The sequence below is a fragment of the Porites lutea genome, chromosome 11 (assembly GCF_958299795.1).
Source record: "Porites lutea chromosome 11, jaPorLute2.1, whole genome shotgun sequence".
Classification (NCBI taxonomy): Eukaryota; Metazoa; Cnidaria; class Anthozoa; order Scleractinia; family Poritidae; genus Porites; species Porites lutea.
Genome location: NC_133211.1, coordinates 19,049,937 through 19,072,285, shown reverse-complemented (window position 1 = coordinate 19,072,285; position 22,349 = coordinate 19,049,937). Strand labels below are relative to the sequence as shown.

Genomic DNA, 22,349 nt, shown 5'->3' with positions numbered 1-22,349 from the left:
CCATTTCGGAGTAATTTTAACTCCAGACTGGGAGTAAAAAGAACTCTTTTTCAGGAGTAAAAATGACCCCAAATTCGGAGTTAAATTAGGAGTTAAAATAACCCCAAAAAAGGGGTTATCCTGTACCTAAAATTTTTACTCCATTTTTGGAGTTATAATAACTCCCTAAAAATTACGGTGCACTGGAGCCCATATCGCCTCCTGGCAACGATGATCATCAGACAAGAGAGGCTCTCAACGCCTTAATTCGCCACTTTTGCATTTGACACACCGTGCACCTCGTTTGTCCCTGAAATTTTGCCGAACGCCCACCGTTTCCAGTTTCGTCTGAATCTCGGTCAAGAGTAATTGAAAACAATCATATGGCTATGGAAAGTTTCGTTGGACAAACAAGGTATATTGAGGGCAATGCGAATTTCTGACCTGTCGATGTTTTCCAAGGATTCAGGGTTACTTTAATCTAACCTTTTTAAGCGGGTACCTGAGTCCTTGGAGTACTTCCAATTGTTATCGGAACTTGTTTTACTTGTTCCTTTTCCGTTTTTCTTTTTTAACCCTAGTATTGCGAAGTACAAACTTCGTAAGTTAAAGTTTTGTCTTCTTTCTGAAAAGCATCATTCCCTTGCTGTTGATTTTGTCGCCCAACCGTGAGTGTGTTTTAGCATACGATCACAAAAGACCTTATAATTAGGTCATTAACGGACCACTTAGTGAGCGTATGATCTACTGTTTAAAATTAATGAAAAACAGAGAACCTTTAAACGAAGCGGAGCTAACATCAATCGGGGTTTATTCATATTTCCACAAGGAAGACCTAGTTGTCAAGGCATGCCTTGGAAATTAACTCCTGTTATTATACTGTGTTTTGTTATACAGTTTCAGTCTAGGGACAGGGCAGTTAAAGCAACTGTCGTAAGAGTCGACCTAAACCCGCCAACGAGAGCAGATTTTGCTACTTGTAAACTAACGCAGGAATTAAAAGAGAAGTTTGTGGACGATCATAACAAATTTCGCTCAAATGTGACACCTTCTGCTGCAGACATGGAATACTTGGTGGGTATTTACTGCAAATAAGAGAAGAGAACATATCGTTTACTCGACACGGTTTGGTGGTTAGTCAGTTTTGGTTGAAAGCACTTCAGGGCCCGTTTCCTCTAAAGAAGGTTAAGTTTAACCAAGATTAAGCCAAATTTTAAGCACGGTTTTCTTGTCTTCGACCATGTAACTCAAGCTTACAAAATACTGTTGAGCCTGCACTCTAAGATATAGTAATAAAAACATAAAAATGTTACTCTAAGTAATACATAGGGAGGTAAATACAAAAAGTGGAACAAAATTTTAATCCTGGGTTAGCGCTTATCAGGAACCGGACCCAGAGGGTAATTTGCTACATTTTAAAATGGTTTCTGTTAAGGCCGATCAATAATGACTAAATGATCATAAGTTGCCACCCCCGTTTTTGGTTATACTTGCCGCCCTCATTATGAGATCCAATCTCCACAAGTGAAAGTGAGCTGGTTCAGTCCTTTATTCTCTTACAGGAGAGAGATGAAGGTTTTGTAAATTACTTATTTTTCACTATATCTTTTTCTTTCTCTTTCAGTTTTGGGATGAAAATCTGGGGAATTTGGCACAAATGTGGGTAAATACATGTCAATGGTGGCATGGTTTCCTATACTTTGGCGAAGAATATCCACTACCTTTGAATTTGAAAGGAAGAATGGGTAAGTTTCTGTCATGCCTAATATAGTTCCTTACCTTAATTTAGTATTCGTTGAAAATAATTTTCGTTTTTGATTAGCTTATACAGGCCTGGCTAATTTGAATGGAAAGATGCTTGCTATTTTTTTAAGCACGGAATTAATTTATGTATAGGTTGCTGGCATCAGTAATGGAATAATTATAAAAACCACCCACCACTGACACACATGGCAGTTGTGTGGCAGCTAAACTGTTTTGGCTTTCTGCAGTTCAAGAAATAGCGGATGATTTTCCAGACAAAATAGAAAACGAAAAAAGCGGAATTGCTTGCTAAAAATAGTTGGCCAGAATGCGCAAAAAATCCTACTCGATGGATAGCAACTTTGCTAGAAAGGCTGAAGATCGAGATTGTAGGAAAATAGCAATCTTTTTCAGTTTTCTCTCTTCTTTTTTTGTTTGTTAGTGTGCTAGCAAACTCAACAAAAAGGGAGTAAAAGCTCGCACTGTTCTCACTTACGAATAGGGTATTGACTTTCGATAGGATTTACTAAAAAATGCGCAAAAATCAACCGTCCTATCACTGATTTTGTGCTGTCGATTAATCATGATATGTTTCAGAACATGGCCCAGCATGCTTCATAATTAAAATAGTTCAAGTATATTTAAATTCAGCATGATTGCGAGTCTTTGCAGGACACAAACAACGAAGATAAATAAAGACATTATTTTATTCCTTTCTCATGTTTGGTGTCCTCCAGAACTCGCTATAAGAAGTATTTTCTTAAAAAGTGGGCAGTTTTTAATGCCGTCATAGTAATACTAGCACGAACAGTTTCTCTCTTGCCCTTTTCTATACTTCCATGACAGCTCCTTGAACACTGGCTCTCTCTTTGATTCTTAAGGCCAGAATCTGGCTAAAGATAACTATGACCTCCCAGATCCAACGACCCGCGTGAAGAAGTGGGACGACGAAGAAAACAACTTTCGGTATGGTAGCAAAACAGGCTTTTGCGTGAATCCACCTTGCGGACATTACATACAGGTAAAATGGCCTGCTAAACCAAACATTGTTTGTATATCAGATTAATTTGCTCGTTGATTCTTATTCTTTTACTTTCCTTGTACTGTTTTCCACAAGTTGCTCATACTTCCAGCAGCTTTTTTCTGTCTACTAATCTACAAAAGTATTTTCTTTCGATTCTTGAATTCTGAACAGTATATTCACGTTTAACTAACGAGAAATGAGGATAGATTTACGTGCAAAAATTCGGCCTCCGGCATATATGTTACCAGTGGATTTCTAATAAACTGTTCCGACGACGCACGCCCATTACGAATACGCACCGACGACTATATATCAAAAGTTGACGAAGGCGTTTTAAAAAATTCGAAGATTACGAAAAAATAAAAATTACTAATTGCAGTTAACTTACATGACTTTCAGGTGCTAACACTTGGACTTATATACTTTTAACAGATTTTTTAAAAATATATTTGACGACAGTTACATACCGGCCAAACATTCATCTTAGGCAACTTGTGGATCCAGAGGGAAATAGAAAGTAAATAATTTTTACACCACCCTGTGAGCAGAGCTTCCTTTTGTCTTCGCGAGTGTGGAGGAGAAAAGGAGGTTCTGCGAGGCTCTGCCTGAATCAAGTTAAACCTTTGAGGTCGCCGCAGCCCAAACTTCTGGACTAGACAATCTTGTTCTCTCTCGTCAAGCTGTTTTTTTTTTTCCGAGTGTCAGCATCCGTTTATTGATAAACCGATAGTCATAACGAGCACACGGCTGTTAGGCTTGGGTTCGAATCTTAGAAACTTCCAATGCGTGCTCAACAAAGACCTTACTCGATTCATGCAGGGTCTTTCTTGAGTAACCCAAAAGCGAGCAAGCGAAAGAAAAGCTCTACTGAAAGGGTGACTTTTCAAATGCAAGATTCCATGTTTAAAGTCACTGGTTAAGCAACTCCGGCAACAGCCCATGGTACCAAGGTTTTTAATTGCCAACTAAGTCTGACTATGATCGGCGATTGCTTGACCGAAAAGCTAAGATAGCTACAGTTAGCGCGCCATGGTCGTAAACTCTTACACGCTGGGGCAATTTATCTACGCAAGTCTATCTTATCCTTCCCGAATCAATCTTTTTTCAAAATTTACTATCTTTCAGAAATACGTACCATCGCTGCAACTAATGTTAGTACTGCCGACTCTCTCTTAACGTACACCTCTATAAGACGGACACCTCTGTAAAACGGACACTTAGAGTTAGTCCCTGCCTTTCTTTACTCCCTTTATTCGACTCTCTATAAGACGGACACCTCGTGCCGGTCCCAAAGGTGTCCGTCTTAGAGAGAGTTGACTGTATTTAGATAGAATAAATACACCGTAGTAAGTCGCAAAGACCTGAGATGGTGACCCCGACCAGTTAAGCTAGTCGCTACTATATATCCGTCCGTTAAGTTTCGTGCAATCAGATCCTGATCAGATCCTGAATCATAGCTGACTTTTTTTCAGTTGACTTGGGCGAAAGCAAAGTTTGTTGGCTGCGCCGTCAACTTATGCCCTAACTTTGGTGATGGTCAAAACAATGGTGGATCATTTGTTGGTTGCGATTATGACAGGTAAATGGTTGTAGTTCTAATTATTTACATCTCTTTTTGAGGCATTTGTTGCACCTCAGAATCAAACAGCCAGAATATACTGCATTTCTATTTAAAGGAGCTGTGTCACGAAATTCAGCCAAATTAGGAAATTGCAAAATGCCCGTTGAATCAAGAGAAACATAAAAATAACCACTTAAAACTTTAAAGGAAGGTTAAAATAACATAACAGAAACAACAGATGTCACCGATGGGCAAAACTGAAGAAGATTGAACCGGATTGAAATTAGGATTTTTGAAAACTGTTAAAAAACTGCCTAACAGTTTTTCAAAGTTGATCCCTGCTGCTTGCAACATTAAAAGTAATGCTGAGGGGACATATTTGTTTGTCTCGGATAACTGATTTTGTTATTTACATGTAATTTCTTTGCTTACTTTAAGTTCGATAGCGATTGAGGGTGAGTAACTGGCAAAATTAAACAAAATGGACTAGACTGCCGTGACACAGCCCCTTTAAACATCAGAGCAACTAGACTTGTAATTCAGAGGCCCAATCCTAGTGGTCGATGTCTTGCCCAGACCGCTTATCGAATTATTCTCGTTTATTAGCCCAGAGTTTAAATCTGGAGCTACGCATGTAAAATAGCCAACTTGAATTTTCCACAATTAATTAACTGTCCATTTTTTTCCACATTTGACAGGGCAATTGCCTTCTGCATCTAGGTAGAAGCTTCTTTGATTTGCTAGTCGAATGTTTGTTAGCAGATTATTTCACTTATTCGGGGACTTAACCGCAGTCAGTGCAGGCTGTAGGAGGTATTCGTAAAGTGTCTCCTCATTCGTCGCAGAAAACAATAACGCAACATTGTTTGTCATCATTTCGATCGTTTTACTGTTACGGATCGTTATATAATGTCCTTTCATTTTCAGTTATCTGGTATACCTTAGCTAGCACTTCAAATTATAGATATTATGTTCTGCTCCTCATTTACGGCATTTTTAAGAACCGTGATGTCAGATTCCAAGGACACACCTTACCAGGCAGGCAAACCATGTACCAAATGCGCTTCAGGTTCTGGATTCTGCTACAAGAACCTGTGCAGTAAGTAGTCACCGCTTCCAAACATAAGTTTAAATAAGAGACAGGCACCTTGGTGGACCTTTAACCCTGGTTTTTACAGATTTTCTATTATCGATCAGGCTGGATGGGATCCGAGTCAATTCGTCAAGTGATTGCGTCTCTAGGAGCTAAAGTTAAGCCGTTCGCAAGTTGTATTGATCATTCCTTTTCAATTCGAAACCTGAGGACGGTTTAGAATGGACTTCACAATGTTATTTGAAAATACCAGGCGACTTAGAACGCCTGTGAAGTGGTGTTAATCTCTTGAGGCTTAGATAGCAAAGGGCCGAAGACTGATACCACTATAATTTGAGCAGAATTTTTTGACCTTGAATTAAAAACTAGTAAGTGATATTTTGGTGTTTTTAAAGGCCAAGTAATACGACTAAATTAAGAGATTTTTCAACCAAAATCTTGCTTTGTCAGGAGATTGTGCTGATTTTGACAAGGAATGTGGAGGGAGTCTGACACAAGCCATGTGCAAATCGGACCCCGAATTGATGGAAAAGAAGTGTCCCAAAATGTGCAACTTGTGCAGTAAGTTGTTCACTGGGTGAAAGTTCTTGTAAATTCCTTTAGTCATAATTTTACGGTGGCTATCATTTAAATTCAACGATACATTATGTTTACACTGGTTGAATTGGGACATCAATGACACCAGACATATGATATAGTCAGCTTATTGCGGCAGGGTAGGGATACCACCGTCTACTGAAATAACGTGACGCCATTCTTCCGATTTAAAGCAGAATGTTCGATTCACAAGTAAAAAACCCCTATAAATTATTATTTGAAGAACAATGAAGAAATAAAACAAAGTTCACATGTATACATGTCAAAAGTGAAAAATTCATATTTTTGCACAAGTTTGAATTTCAGAAAAACCAAGACGAACTCATGATGAATGTACGCCTTTGACTTTTGACATGACTATCTTTGAACTGTCTTTCTATGTTTTCTTTTTTTTTTTTGTATGCAAGAATGTCCATTGCAATGTCAAAATGGCGGTACTCTGAATGCTCAAAGCTGTACTTGTTCATGCGCAGTACGTTGGGCAGGCCCGGACTGTTCAGGTATGTTACATACTGGTAAAATTAAAAGAACAATGTTCGGTGCCGTCCATGTCATGTCGGAGCTATTCATGAGCCAAGTATTAACCGTTCAGAATCTCAGTGTATTACTTCAAAAATAACATACAAAGCAAAACCCAGGGTGGTTCCTTCTTTCACATCCCTCGGCCTCCCTACCGTGGAACTGGGTGACTCTGCATAAAGTGCAGTTTACTTGACGGTCGTGATTAATAGTGTCCAGGTGTTTTGGTGGATGACCGATCACATGTCCCTTTAACTTCTTTTTACAAGTTTGATTCAGTAAGTTATTTAAGTTAAAGTTTTCCTACAAGCATTAACGATGATTTATTTTTAATTTTTAATGTAGAGGTCTGTCAAGACACTAGGACAGAATATCCTCCGTGCAACTTGATGATCGAGTGGAACGACAAAGATATATGTAAAGAAGAAGCCATGAAAACAACCTGTATGGCTTCTTGTATGATCTGCGGTAAGGAATTTTTAAGTCACCTTTTAAACAGATTTGAAGATCAAACTTGAAATGGAAACACAAATGCAATGCACAATGCTTAATTCATTTCTCGGGATGTTTACTGGCCACTGAGAAGCAACTTAGAAATTAAAATAGATTTTTTTTATACTGGTCAAAGTGCGGAAAAGAATCCAACATCTGGTCGATTAGAGCGTTAGCCATCGGTGGCGAGAAGCTCTACGTTTAGCTTTAATTTTCTTTGTAATGTAGTATTGTTCTTGAACGGCAAATGGAAGGCGCATTTCAGCCTTAAAAACTCTTAATCCGGAAGTAGAACCAGAAGAGCACAATACAGTCAAACCTCTATTAAGCGTTCACCCTCGGGAATTAGCCAGGAAGCTGACCGCTTAATGGAGGCTGACCATTGATCATGGTGGCAGAAATTGACCAAGAGGGCAAAATTGATTACTCTATTTACAATTTATTAATCACAACAACAGTGACGCGAAATATGGATGTTCTGAGGGATGCACTCCCTAAAGTAGTGATGTAACAAAGTGACCGTTTAAAATAAAATAAGCCATTTGGGAAATCCAAACGGTGACCGCTCAAATGTACAGTAAATATGGGAGGCAAATTTCGGGAAATTGATAGGTGTATCTTTTTTTGTATTTTTTGTATTTTATTTTTACTCCATCCTACAGATAATACATTAGTTGTACAATATTAATTAGTACAAGGTTGTTTAAACTACGTGTACCGAAGAAAAAAAATTATAATGGAGAAGGGCACATTATAGCAAACTAATTATGGCCCTTTAACAAGATTGACTTTATTCTATTATAGCTTTGTTATTCATTAAAACACAAACATGCACGCACGCACACACACACGCACACAAGTCAATGTTTAGCAAGGTAGTATTTTTTAAGTGCCTTTTTGAAAAACTATTTCTACCCTCTCTGTAACGACGTTGAGCCTAATTAGGCGCAACAACTCTCTGAAGATGAATGTTAATTCGGGAAATTGATAGGTGTATCTTTTTTTGTATTTTTTGTATTTTATTTTTACTCCATCCTACAGATAATACATTAGTTGTACAATATTAATTAGTACAAGGTTGTTTAAACTACGTGTACCGAAGAAAAAAAATTATAATTGAGAAGGGCACATTATAGCAAAACTAATTATGGCCCTTTAACAAGATTGACTTTATTCTATTATAGCTTTGTTATTCATTAAAACACAAACATGCACGCACGCACACACACACGCACACAAGTCAATGTTTAGCAACATAGTATTTTTTAAGTGCCTTTTTGAAAAACTATTTCTACCCTCTCTGTAACGACGTTGAGCCTAATAAGGCGCAACAACTCTCTGAAAATGAATGTTAAAGTTGAATTTGGACCCCTTGCGCAGCCTGGCCCCTCCCTGCCTGGATCAGCTTGGTGAGGGATAAGGTGGACATAGCGGGAGACTGAAGCGGGCGCTGGGGGATCCGCCACCCTTTCCCTGTGCCCAGATCCCGCTTGCCTCGCTTCGCTTTTACTCGGTCCAGTTATTCCCTTTTCTCCTAAAGGAAGGAGCCTGGTTCCAGGCTTCCCCTGCAGACTGAGATCAATACGTTATATTTAGTTAATCGTGTTTATGGTTAACAAGGTGCTCCCTAGTGTCTATCAGCACTCAAAATTTCATTTTATGTATCCAACTTTAGATGATGGCAGTGGTAAATACACCACCACGGTAGCTCCTGTAACCACTTCTGCTCCTAATGCACCTCAAACAGGCAAGTACTCCTGATTAATTAGTGAAGTTTATTAAAATCTGTTTGGGTTGTCGATTTCACTTTTGATTTGGGGAGAAGGTGTGTGTGTGTGTGTGTGTGTGGGTGGGGGCGGGGGGGGGGAGGTTATCGAGGTCTTTTTAAAATTTATGATGCATATCTGCCAGACTGTTCAAACTCGGTGTAATGACAAGAACAAATAGAAATGATAAAGCGGTGTCTGATTTAGCTTCCAGCCATCCTCATCAGTCATTAATAACAATGTGTTTCTAAATAATTTGTTCTTATAATTGATCCGTATGTCAATGGTTAACCCAGCAACTGCAGCTCCTGCAGTAAGACCAGTGCCAAATATTGGGACGACAGGACCTGCGTCACAAGGTTAGAACGTATGAACAGCGCAAGTCTTGTTCCCAGGGTTCTCTCTGGGAACGAGGTTGACGTATGAATAGCTTAAAAAGTGTCGTCATTCTTTGAGAATTCTATCTGTATTTATTCATAATCTTAAGTGTTGTTCTGTTTTTACTGTCCTAATGGAATCTGAGATTTGACAGTGACAGTGGCTATGGTTTTGAGTCATTTGTCTTATATACTCACATACCTTACATTCAATTAATTTTAGTTCCATCCACACAGGATTTTCTCGGTACAGCAACATGACCCCCGTTTCATTGTTCTGTAGACCAGTATGGCCGCCGTGATGTTACGTGAAAACGATCTTTCGATGCTTTGTAAAAACTCATTTAACAACTGAATTTGAATTTCCGAGTTCAAGAAACTCTCCCTTTCTTGTGAGGATGAGTTTTATTTGTATGATAATTAAAAAATGATTTTCGTGTCAACGGCTTTGTACCTAGCCTAGCTTTGAAACAGAGGCTTAGATCATTCTTTCTTGGCTTTAGACAACTCTGAAATGGTCCATTGATTAATTAACCACAGCCAAAAAAGTCCAAAGTTGACGTTTTGAGCGCAAGCCGCGTTATCAGCGCGAATCATTGATTCTAAGATCGATGGCCTAACTAGCACTTCGAAACGTCAGCTTGTGAATCTTCTTACGGTTGTAAATTGACTAATCACTTCAGTTGTTGAAACAAAAAAATCTGTACGTTTTGTGTTTAAAAGCCGATACTGATGTGAATGTCGTGGGTTCAAATCTTTACGAGGTCAAAGGATTTTTTCTGTACCATCGGTGGTCACTTTATTCCCTTTGCTTAAGGGCTCTGACGCCTAGTGGGGTTTTTTAGTTATTTCTATTTATTGATTCGCTATTCCGTCATTTGTTTAACAATACGCGGAAAAACATCATATGTTAATTAAAAGTACTCTTTACCCGTTTACCTTGCCGTGAGTGGCGACCACCCACTTTCGACTTGCTCTTCTGGCACCAGGCCTAGTAGCCTAGGAGGCCGTGGGTTCGAATCCCATCGAGGTCAAAAGAATGACTTGTATGGTCTCCTGCAATTGCCATTACTACGGCTTCAACACTCAGTGGGGTTTGTGGGTTGTTTGTTGTATCACTTGAACTTCCATTCTCTGACCCCTCCATATCATTCCCTTCACTCTTTAGTCCATCTGATTTTTATTGTAATTGTGATTCAAGACCTGAGAACCAGTCTTATCAGAAACCGAACATTAAAAATAAAGCTTAATTAAAGGACTTTTTCATATTTTCAGCTTGTACATCCGACCGTAATCCGAGTTGCGAGTCGTGGGCAGCTGTTGGAGATTGCGAGAAAAACACGGTGTGGATGTTACTAAACTGCTGTGTCAGCTGTAAATATCATCAGGCACCGAAAGGTAAATAATTTATAAACTCTTTACTAAGAATTTGAAGAGACGTCCTGAAATGACGAAGCGAGGCATTGAATACTGTTTTTATTGATCACTGAATGTAAACTGATTGGTGTAAGCTTCGTTTACCTTAATTATAAAATAAATAAATGTATGTTTGTGTTTCTTTATATATCTCGAAAAAAAAAAACAAACAAACAAACTCAGGTGTTCTGCTTCTCGGCATAGAGTGCAAAGATTCATCTACACTGATTAGTGTAAGCTTTGTTTACCTGAATTACAAAATAAATAAATGTATGTTTGTGTTTCTTTATATATTTAAAAAAAAGGCTAACGAACAAAGGTGTTCTGCTTCTCGGTATAGAGTGCAGAGATTCATCTCCAGAATGCCCTCTCTGGGCCTACGAAGGGGATTGTGAAACAAACAGAATATGGATGTTACCCAATTGTAGGATGAGCTGTAACCAATGTGGAGGTAGGAGCCATCACAGTTGTAGTACGCGTTCCTAAGCATGTCTAATTGAAAGCAACTTAATGGTAAATCTAATGTAACTAGATGGGCTCGAATGTGATTATCAAGATCAGTGCAGGTCGGATCGTTGTTACTCAGGCGGTTTCTTTACTAAGACTTAAGTAATGATTCGTCAAAGACCGAATTCAAATTAGCAGCTTATATGTAGCCTAATGCGCTAAAATTTCTTAATCGGTCCGTCAAAAGTTGTACTGTCACTATAAGGTTGTTCTGTCCGTTTTATCCTTGATGAGGACGTTTGTAAGACACGCGTTGCTGTTCGTAAATCCAGTAGAATGGGGGAAAGAAATCAATATTCCCAAGACTCTTCACAGTCCTTTATATTTCAGCGTTTTTTTGTAAAGATCACACGCCTAATTCGAGACGTTTCTATCTGGATTTTGTATAGTAACGAGAAATCAAACAATGCCTAAAGTGCCAGATAGCTTAGGCTGCCTCTTATTGTTTTCGGGGCGCGAACGTTCCAGCGATAGAAAGGCGGCTGCATTTGCGGGCAGGTAAGGTCATCTTACCATTGCCGTTGTTGTTCGTCCCCTGATCTTTTTTATGGTATACTTGTAATTATATTCAACCTGAGAGTAATTATGGATTTTTCTTGATCTGTAATTCAAGAATGCAAGGACAAGGATTTGAAATGTCCTTCCTGGGCTATACTTGGGCAGTGCACTGCAGGTGATAGGATGATCTGGATGAACAGGAACTGTAGAGAAAGCTGTGGAAGGTGCAAAGGTACGAGCTGTTGCGACAACGACTTAGAAAACATACATTTCAGCTGTATATCTAATAGTGGAAATGTGTGCACGGCTAAGCACAAATGGGCAGTAAGATAATGACTGAGAGAAACGCAAATATACTTAACATTAAAGTGTAGTTTTGGAGGAACAAACCCAGTTGGATTAACTCTATTGCTCTTGGCAACGATATTTGGCCAGTTGCCTGACATGACACTGTATAGATGGGCATGCATGTGCCATGATGGCTTCTTCCTTTTAATTCCACAACTTGGTATTTTAATGGTTATATACCAGCTGTCTGCTCCATTTATTTCGTATTCGTTGCACAATGAAGGAAGAGGTTGCTGACATGCTTTCCTCTTGGATACACTCTGTCTTGGCAAGCTCAAGGCAGTGCACGAGACTAGGTGGTCCATAGATTCATCGTATGAAAAAAGTACGTATTAAGTGGAGATATGCCTCATCTTTAATAATGTCGGTGGTGGCTTTAAAAACTAGTGGCGACGCTTTGATTTTGTACTGCAATGACAAAACTTTCTGATTCCGCTTCAAGCCCGTAAATTCGAGTCACTGATTTGTTTTCTTTACGTCTCTACCAGCAGCTTTGATTGGTTTGGGTTGTGCAATCCACTTAATGTTGTCATTATCATTATGATGGTCTTCCATGAAAATAAGTATTATCATTCTCATTCTCATTCTCAGTTTTATTCTAATTTTGCTTTCCACGATGTCTTTCATAGTTTATGACAGACGTCAAGAATGCCCAGCTTGGGCAAAGATGAATCACTGCAAGAAATCAAATTGGATTTGGATGGTGAATAATTGTCCTTGGAGCTGTAATGTGCCTGGTAAGAGTTTATATGCCTGAAGCACAAACAAGCCGTAACCTTTATGTCTAGGCCAATTGGGGAGTTTTATACCCAGAAGCCTCATGGTTTTTCATGCCATTTCCTGCATTTACACGTCTTAGTTTTGCATATTCCCATTAAAAAGCCTAATTAAAGGGGCTGTGTCACGGCAGTCCAGTTCATTTTGTTTAATTTTGTCAATTACTCGCCTTCAGTCGCCATGGAACTTAAAATAAGCAAAGAAATTACATGTAAATGACAAAATCAGAGATCCGAGACAAACAAATATGTCTCCTGAGCATTATTTTTGAAGTGCAAGCAGTAGGGATCAACTTTGAAAAACTGTTAGGCTGAACAGGTTTCAAAAACCCTAATTTCAATCTGTTTCAATATTCTTCAATTTTGCCCCTCCGTGGCGTCTGTTGTTTCTGTTATGTTATTTTAACCTTCCTTTAAAGTTTTAAGAGGTCATTTTTGTTCCCCTTAATTTAACAGGCATTTTTTAATTTCCTAATTTGGCTGAATTTCGTGACACAGCTCCTTTAATGCCCCAGATTACCCCAGGTAATCTTAGGTAATCTAGAAAGACAGCGAAGGTTAGGGAGGCAGCATAGTGAAGTGGCCCTTACACCTCCTTAGACCCTGTCACATCTTCCAGCCTTTGCCGAATTACTGCCTCTTTTAGATAAAATAACGCATACTTAGCAGTAGGCACCTCTTGTTCCTGTTTTAGACTTAAGGCAGAGCTGCAGCAAAACAGCCTTTATTTAATTAGTTTCTTTTGTTTGAAATGGCTTTGTCCAAACTCTGTACTTTGAACCACACACCGACATTGAAGCATAAAATGAGAAAATGAGGGGAAAGCAGAAAGGGTTTAAAATTCAGACTCTTTGTTGGATAGCAAGTCATATTGACCTCTCACAATCCTTCCATATATAGTCAAAGAAGCCTTGTTTTGCGGTGGAAAAGCAAACGGTGATTACCAAGACCCGTCTTCCTGCAAAGCATACATAGCGTGCTCGCACGGTGTCACAACACACGTGGCGTGCCCACCAGGAAAGTCGTTTGACACAATCAAACGGATATGTCAACCCAGTAACCGAGCTACCTGCTCAGTGTTCCATCTACGTGACAAATTAGAACCGGAATGGAAGATACTGTGGACCTTAAAAAGAGGATTACCGGACCCTCATCATTGAGCTTTTAATTTGGCAACAAAAGCTTGACACTGAGGTCGATTGAGCATTCTCTATACCATTTTAAAGGTGACTTATGGGGAGCAGCAATATGCTATACGGCCGCTCATCGAGTTATAGTTTCTACGTGGTCAATCATTTTATTTTATTTTGCCCATGGGTGACCAAATTTTGACGAAAGCAAGAACGTGCTGATTGCTGGTTGTAACTCAAGTTAAAGCTAGAGTTGCATTCGGTTTTCCCCTCGTACGACTCTAATTACGCCTCCTCGATTTCCTGCCAAGCAACCTCCGTCCTGTAATAACACACAATAGCAATACAGGCTGCTGGGCCGTTTACCATTTGATAATTATTCGTCCACCTGGATTAATAACTTAAAATCCCGATAACATAATGTAAGCCTTGGGTTGATACAACTTGGTAGAGAGTTTTGAGGGGTCACGGGTTTAAATACGTTGTAAAAACTGTAAATGCTGTTAACTATAGTAAATAGACACAAACATATATTTGCGTTAAATATAAAAGAAATTTTCCATTATTTTGTTTACCCGTCTGACTTACAAAAATCACTCTTAATACTTTCCAAGGTTAATCCTTTCATTACCAGAGGTGGCCAAAATGAAAATGACTCAAGATGCTGCAAAAGAGAGAGTTTCGGAAAGACTGCTTCATACTACCATACTACCGCCCAATGTAAGCCGGAAATCCATGGCATAGAATGGGATAGGATAGCATAGAATAGAATAGAATAGGATAAGATCCATAGGATTCTGGATTCCAGATTCCAGTACTGAAATTCCGATTCATGCATTGTCAGTGAAACTTGAATTCCGGATTCCAATCGTTAGCGGGATTTCCAAAGCCAAGGATTTCTAATTATGGATTTGCAGGATTCCTGAATCAGGATTACCTTACATGAAGCGATTTAAGATCTCATTTAATTGGTTACAAAATTAATAGAATTCCAGCCACAGACTCAAGGGTTGAAATCACCTAACAATATTACATCAGTCACCGTTGGGGTGACTAATTAAAGGGTTAAGTCCATTTTATTCATGGGTAAACAAGCGAGCTATTTTTCAAGAAAGAAAATAAACTGGCCAAAAATAGCTTATTCTCTAGACAACTACCATTACTCCGAGTATGCCTCTGCATGTCTAAAAGATTTTTACGGGCATTCGTCTTCGTTACTGGTATTAACAGGATCGCCTCAGATCAGAGGCACTTGAGCATAATGTCTGATACTCGCGCAGGTCAGTTTCGGACGTAGCCACTGAGTGAGGGTTCAGATTACTCAAAATCGCAATAACAATGTTTTCTAGCTGTTTTCAGATTGGATTTGTAAAGGTCTTATTGACATATTTTGGTAAAGCAGCGATTATAACATCGCTGTAAATCACTAAATTTAGAAAATTTTTCCCCTCAGCCTTTAATCCTGTAAAACAAGTTAGATTGTCGTTCAGCACGAGAATTTGTTTTCGCAACAAGGTTTCAGATTCTGTAAGGAAAAAATATACTAATATATGTTGACTCTAGGCCACGTATGAACTGTTGTCCTATTATAATAATAGAGTTTGTCTCATAATCATTTGCATTGAATACAAGGCTCTTTCCAGAAACACCTGCTTTACTCTTACTAGTTGCCTTTCACATTTTTACTGCTTGTAAAACAGCAGTTACTGTGACTATTACATTCACAGCCATTTTATATTATCTAACGTCGAACGGAAATTTAAATATTTTTGGATCTATTTATTTTAATTCAAAAGTAAAATTTTAAGCCAATCAGAAAATACAACACCTGCTGTGTGGTGAATCGAATCTCTTTTACTCTGTGATCAACATGACACACACCTGCTCTCGTTGTGACGCCCTTGGCCGAAGAAAGCACTAACATCTCATTCTAGAACTCCCCTGATCAAATATGATTGGATATATCATGTATTGTTTTCATACCAGGGAACAATATCATTGTAAGCACTTAATTAGGCACTGACGTTGTAAAATTCGGTTCTCATAACAACCATGCTTAAAGGCGAAACATGTTATGCATTAATTTTAAAACAAAGCTATGGAGAATCTTCATCTTAATGAAAACACATGAAAATTGCTGCGCAGCAGCGGAATAACTTTCAAACTCAGACTCGGCTACAAAGATTGAACTGGGATAAGTCACTTTGAGTATATTCTAACGGACGAGGAAATAACCGCCAGTTATTTGAACGTTAAATCGTAAGTTACTTAGCAACTTGGTGTTTAATCAGCAGCCTAGCATTTACAGCTGTTGTCATACTCAGTGGCAATTTTACCGCCGTTCGCGTGTTAACGTTTTTTAAGTCAGCGCTTCAGTATTTGTCATTAACGCAAGATGGGAGACAAGAGCAAAATTAAAACGGGAAATCTTGAAGCTAATGTTATGGAGGAAAGCGAACTGTCAAAGAGATTAGGTCGCATTAAAAGACAAACGGACTATTTTGTGAGCAAAATTGAATCGGAACAAACCGCTTTGGCCAGGAGATTTTTAAGTCATCTAAAAAGAAGCACGAGGATAGCTGAAGAAAAAGAAGCTATGGAAAGAACTTTTAAATCTATGCGATGGAATCTTGCTTTTGAAAGTCAGAATTCTGGACATCTAATGACAAGCTCAAGAAAGTTTGGAACACGGAGGGAACTCGAATGCCAGGAATTGAAGCAGGATCATGGTGTATCTAGTGAAAAATTATTATTTGACAAAAACCCATCGCATGTGTTAAAAAGAATGAGTCAGCAGTTTGAAGTGCCTTACAAAAAGATTTACTCGTTTAACACAAGTGAGTCAGACAGACCTGCGACTGTCTTAGACATGCGCTGTAAGATGTGGCAACGAATCTCGTTCTGCGGAGATAAGAAGGAACGAGCGAAAAGTGCTTGCCCTCCGTGGACGAAAAATTATAAGGCGCCGAGACACATTCAACTCGCTCACTATCGGGCGTTAAAACATATAGGCATGAAGACGAACCTAGTGAGCGCTCCAAGCAGACAGCCTCAAATTGATGTCGAGGCTTTAGCAAATTACCGTAGCCGAGAAAATGAGGTTGAAAAACGAGTTATTTCTCGATTCAACGAAAGTCTGGAACCTTACAAGATACGGCCGGGTCCAAATCAAATCGTTTACGATACAAGCAAACTCTACGGAGAATTGGCGAAGCTCAATTACAGACTTAAGAAATAATCGCGTTTTAATTGTGTTTAGTGGGCATGTTGCACAATACCGTAAAATTCCGAAAATAAGCCCCTCCAAATATAAGCCCCCCAAACTCGTAACGCAAAAAACCCTCCGTTAAATCGCCCCTCCGAATATAAACCACCGGTCGTTTGTACTTGGAAATTGTCCTCAAATGCAAAGTAAAACAAAGCAATAACGGTACAGTAACATAAACTTTTGTATTTACCAAAGAACTATTACGTGTGCCAAATGATTGCAGTTCGGAAGTGTCACAGTTTATTGCTTTTTGCGTAGTTCACTCTTGGATTCCCTCGGTCCATATTGAGACAAAGTACTTGTATGGATGCGTTTTAGAAAGGTCATCCTCAAGGCGTGTTTCAGTAAAACCTTTCTGCAAATTACTGACATAAATTTCTTTCCAACTATAAGCTAGCCCAATCGATTTAGGGACGCAAATTTCCCTCCAAGTATAAGCCTAGCCGATTTTGAAACGCAAATTTCCCTCCGTATATAAGCCCCTCCAAAAATAAGCCCCTGAAAAAGGGCGTTTGAAAAATATAAGCCCTGGGGCTTATTTTCGGAATTTTACGGTATTTACACGAAGGTAGGGGTAGCTAGCCTGCGCGCGCCACAAACGAATTTAGCTATAAACCTCTAAACGCTAGCGCCGAAATCCTTGTTCTGGATCCCACCTGTGTACTGGGATTGGAGTATGCGTCATGTTTGGCCTGAAAAAAAAAATCCAATTGTCGACTTGCAAATCAGGTTGCAGGGAAACCCGAAACTCACCTTCGGTAATTCGTTGAGTATAATGGGGGACAAGGACAAGGATCTCGGTGCTACTTCGCATACAGTATTAACCGGGGTTACACTACGTCTGCGAGGCAGGCTAAGGCAGGGGTTAATTTGCAGAACACCGAACGGCGGTCGAGCGCCCAGAGACAGATATTTAGACATTTGGGGTAGGAAGCAGAGTAAATCAAGTTCCATTTCATTTGGCCCTAATGTATACATGTATTAGGAACGTACGGTGCGACACTCGGTGAAAACGTCACTGATCATGAAATGATTGACTTCTCATCCTTTTACTGTGAAACTCACAAAACCATGAACACCAGAAATATTTATGGAATGTTGTGTTGCGAGAAATTAGCCAATAAGGCGCGAGATAATTAGTAAAACCGCAAACACCAACGGTAATTAGTTTGAGGTTTGCTTGCATATATCCTGGACTTTATTGTGATTGGCCAGTACACAATCAACATTCCTGAAAATTTTCAGGTGTTCACAGTTTTCTGAGTTTGGCAGTAAACTTTTTCGCGATGATTGGAACTCGTCAGTCCTTTTAAAGTTGGGAATGAAGCGGCCGTTGAATTGAAGGGAGAGGATCATAGTGTTGGAGGTCATCAAAAACATTTATCGCCTTGCCGTTCACTTCTCTAATAGAACAAAAAAAAAAAAAATGGTCACTTCACGTCGTTTATAAAATTGTTGTTTTGCTTATATTAAACCTATTGAATTTTTAGCGTTCCTGTTGCCTTCGAGGTCGTAGTTTTGTAAGGTGCCTATAAAACAAAACGTCATAGTCATTCAGCTTTTAGTGGCGGATTCAGACCTTCAGATAAGGGAGGGGTGGGGGCAGACGGTCATACAGACCGTGAAATAATGGGGGGGGGGGGGGAGGGGGGCGGTCTCAAAAAATTTGTTTTCGGCCGTTCAGGCCTCAGTTTGGTCTAAAATTAAGGGGAGGGGGCCGCCCCCACGGGCCCCTCCCCTGGATCCGCCACTGGCATTTGCCATGCAATTACCCCTACCGCTTAAGCAATGCAACTCATGACGTAAGCACATCGTTTGCAACCAAGCTGTACCGTGCAAGGGCCTGTTTACATGGAGGTGGGGGACCCTAGGTAGGTGAGGTAACCCGCCTGTTCATATAATCTCTCATTTTAATTTGATCAAGTTTCATGATAAATGGGGTGACCCGCCGCGGGTTACCTCACCTACCTGAGGTCCCCCACCTCCATGCAAACAGACCCTAAATCACTGTTCTGGGCCCCACCGAAGAGCAACCGAGGAGCACTCGGACTTAATGGAGCATACGATAGGTGCTTACCAACATAACATAGCATATGTGAGGTATTAAATCGCCAATTGTATATGCTCCACTACTGAGCTTTAATGCGCTGTCATTGAGCACACCATAGCAGCCTGTCAGAACTTAAAGAGTGCGAACTTAAATTTAAAGAGTTCAGAAAAAAATGCACTTCCGATCTCGCCAGCTCAGTTTCAGAGGCTGACACCCTTTTGCTCAGTACCCAGTGACACCCTTTTGCTCAGTACCAACATAATACCTTCAGCTAAACAAAGGTAGCGAATGCTCTAGTACGAGTAAAATTAATATTGAGGTCGGGTGAGCTTTGGATTTCGCCTCGCTATTCAAAAAGGCGTTTTAACATTTACGATAATCATTCTCTTTCCGTGTATTCTGCTCATTTTAAAACGACACCTGGTATATCATATTTGAGATCATCCATGTTGATCATCAAAGTGCCCTGTGAGCTAAATATTTATTTGGGTCATAAAATTCTTCGTTTCTGGAGAGTACAAGACACAACCTCGTTCCCAGGGTTCTCTCCTACCCGCCCTACGGAGCGAGAGAGAGACAGAGATCCCTGGGAACGAGGTTGTACAAGACACAGTGGGGCAAGAAAAGCAACATACTTTCCTGAATATCTCGTTTCCTCTCCAGCCAGCGAGGTGATTTTGTACCATGCGCTTGTTTAGTCGCAACCAGTCTACTCAGCAGTGACTCACTGACATCAGCAGACCTTGGTTAATTATTGACAGAATAAAAAATTACTGCAAAGAACTTCGAGGGATACTTTAGCTGAATTTTATTTTCCTACATTTACATTTTCCTTGTTGATAATAATCTGTTGTATCAAGTGCTTTCACCTTTGAGGTTTCTTATATTAATAATGATTTTGATAACCCTGGTTAAAGTTTTACGTTGAGCTGTATCAAAGGACCGCAAACTCCTGTATTAAAATGTAAAATCTTAACAATTATTTTGCCAAGCAAATATTTGTAAGTTTCGCTTACAACATATACACAGGAGCAAAATGTCACGACTTGACATGTTTTTCCTTTCCGTCCAAAAAAATAAACCCATTTTTCCGCCTTTAAAATGGTTTACTCCCTCAAGACTTTTTAAAAGAATTTATTTGAAATGTTAATTAACCTTAAAGGTCCCAAATGGCTTGCCCAGAGGTGTATGTAGTAATTTATGTGGTAAACAATCCTTGATCATGCTACATAGACACGTGCAGTAAGAAAATCCAATCAGAAAAAATTATTCAAATCAAAACATTGCTCCGCGCCACATTCAAAAATTGGTAACTTCAGTTGTGAGAGCTGGCGAAGGTTGCTCGCGAAGGAGAAACAAGACGCTCTCGCTTAAACTTCCTAGCCGTCTTTCTCAGCTTCACAAAGAAAGCTCACTATGAACGAAGCAGTCTGGGATGTTAAAACCAGCGCGCACGACTGAGGTAAATTATACTTGTTGATTTATCATCTGTACGGTTAAAATTTGTGTTCCGACGAGTCCAACTTAAAATTGAGTTATTTCGTTGTCCAATGCTCTTGTTTTAAACTAATTTGTTCCCAGAGGATAAATAGCGAGTAGAAACGAAGCCAAATGCTCATTCAGCACAAATTATTTATAGTTTATCATTTTAAAAGCCCTGTGTAGTTCGTACATGGTCGAACACGTGGCCTTCTAAAATACAAGCGAAGCTCAGTGGAGTATTAGATAAAGAAAGTAACCTGGTTAATCATATTTTGCTCTTTATCCAAATTCATATTGGTGACACAGACAGTAATTCACCATAAAAAACGACAAATTTCATTCACTTTCTTTCCCCTGTTTACCGTCATCATGACAGCGAGATTTTGATGAAGTTTAACAACCTTGGCTGGCAAAATGTGGCCATCATTCCTACTTTAAATGACATCGATCAATAAAAGCTAAAACGGAAAGCCTCAAAGTTAATTAGCAGAAGGTTTTTCTAAGTTTTTTTTTTTCGAAGAATTTAGATAAACATTTATACCCGAAAGAATAAAGAAAAAGTACCTTGCACTTCAACTTAATTCAGTATTAAGGATAGGAAAATGTGTGACTTGGTACTTTTGGTTGTCAACGTTTTTAGTTGGGCAATTTCGAACAACTCTTTTTGTAAACTCGCTACTTGAGTTTTCGCTTCCTCGTGTGCAACTACTATAATCTAGTTTAATTATATAAAATTTATTGAGGTCTTGCTCTGTCTTAGGTTGGATGAGATTGCCCTTACATTCAAACAGGGTCGTGTAAAAAACAAACCGTAGTTAAATGCGTGAATTGAAGAAACAAGATACACATGCAACTTATGGCTTAAAATGATTTTATACAGTTACATACGATTAATAATTAGACAATTGACGATTAAATAGATTGGAATCAAAAATGACTTTTAAATTACCATAAAGTAGTAAAATAGTGATCAGTTTTCGCCTAAGTTAGATAGTTTTCATTATGTTTGGCCAGATTTCGGCTAAATACCCATTCACGTGGTACAACTGAACCGCCAAGCTGGAGAGCAAAAAGTCGCGCTGGGACAAGACAAACAAAAAGAAAGACATACATGATTTTAAATGGTAATTTTCTTTGTTTGTCTTGTCCCAGTGCGACTTTTGCTCTCCAGCACGGCGGTTTTGTACCACGTGAATGACTAGCTGCAAAGGGCCAATTGCCCTGATAAAAACCAAAAAACCATTTGCAGTCAAACCTTGATTCCCACCTTATATGATCTCACTGCATCACGCGCGATCTCTCGCGCGGATATATTGCTGCCGAGCCTGGATTGTTACCATGGTGATGAACATTGCAAGTTGCGATTCTTCCTTCAAATGGAAAAGATTCGAATAGATCGTCAGCACAGCCCTGTATTAGTGTGATAAAGTCTTTGCAAACCTTTTGAGGGCATGAGAAATTTCAATTGCAACTGAATTTGAAAAATAAAGTATTTCTGTATTTTTTTTTTCGTTTCTTCTTTACATAGCTCCCTAAAGCCGGTTTAGAGCCTTTTCACTACTATTTCCTCAGCTTCTCATCTTTTTAATTTTAATTTCAGCCGTCAGACCAGACAACAACAGCAGATCATACCATAAGACCACAAGATCTGATCTTACCATCACACCAGACAATCAGATGAGCTCAGATCCCGACCACAGATCAGACCAAGCACCAACTCCCA

The 22,349-nt window shown here is 39.3% G+C and overlaps 2 protein-coding genes and 1 long non-coding RNA gene across 3 annotated transcripts; all 3 read left to right on the top strand.

The window, feature by feature from the left end:
* Positions 1 to 1,602: 1,602 nt before the first annotated feature.
* On the top strand, positions 1,603 to 4,324 carry LOC140952809 (uncharacterized). The gene is made up of 3 exons (XR_012167398.1): positions 1,603 to 1,724; positions 2,604 to 2,743; positions 4,219 to 4,324. It is a non-coding gene; the product is annotated as an uncharacterized lncRNA (long non-coding RNA).
* A 1,532-nt stretch (positions 4,325 to 5,856) lies between these two features.
* LOC140952808 (uncharacterized) lies at positions 5,857 to 13,944 on the top strand. The gene is made up of 10 exons (XM_073402255.1): positions 5,857 to 5,961; positions 6,405 to 6,497; positions 6,862 to 6,984; positions 8,684 to 8,755; positions 9,059 to 9,133; positions 10,427 to 10,549; positions 10,908 to 11,018; positions 11,688 to 11,804; positions 12,550 to 12,657; positions 13,597 to 13,944. Exons 1-10 carry the CDS (start codon positions 5,901 to 5,903, stop codon positions 13,854 to 13,856), a joined length of 1,143 nt encoding a protein of 380 aa, XP_073258356.1. The 5' UTR covers positions 5,857 to 5,900; the 3' UTR covers positions 13,857 to 13,944.
* Positions 13,945 to 15,932: 1,988 nt separating this feature from the next.
* On the top strand, positions 15,933 to 17,836 carry LOC140952589 (uncharacterized). Its single transcript, XM_073402017.1, has one exon. It carries the CDS (start codon positions 16,222 to 16,224, stop codon positions 17,062 to 17,064), a length of 843 nt encoding a protein of 280 aa, XP_073258118.1. The 5' UTR covers positions 15,933 to 16,221; the 3' UTR covers positions 17,065 to 17,836.
* The last annotated feature ends 4,513 nt before the right edge of the window (positions 17,837 to 22,349 follow it).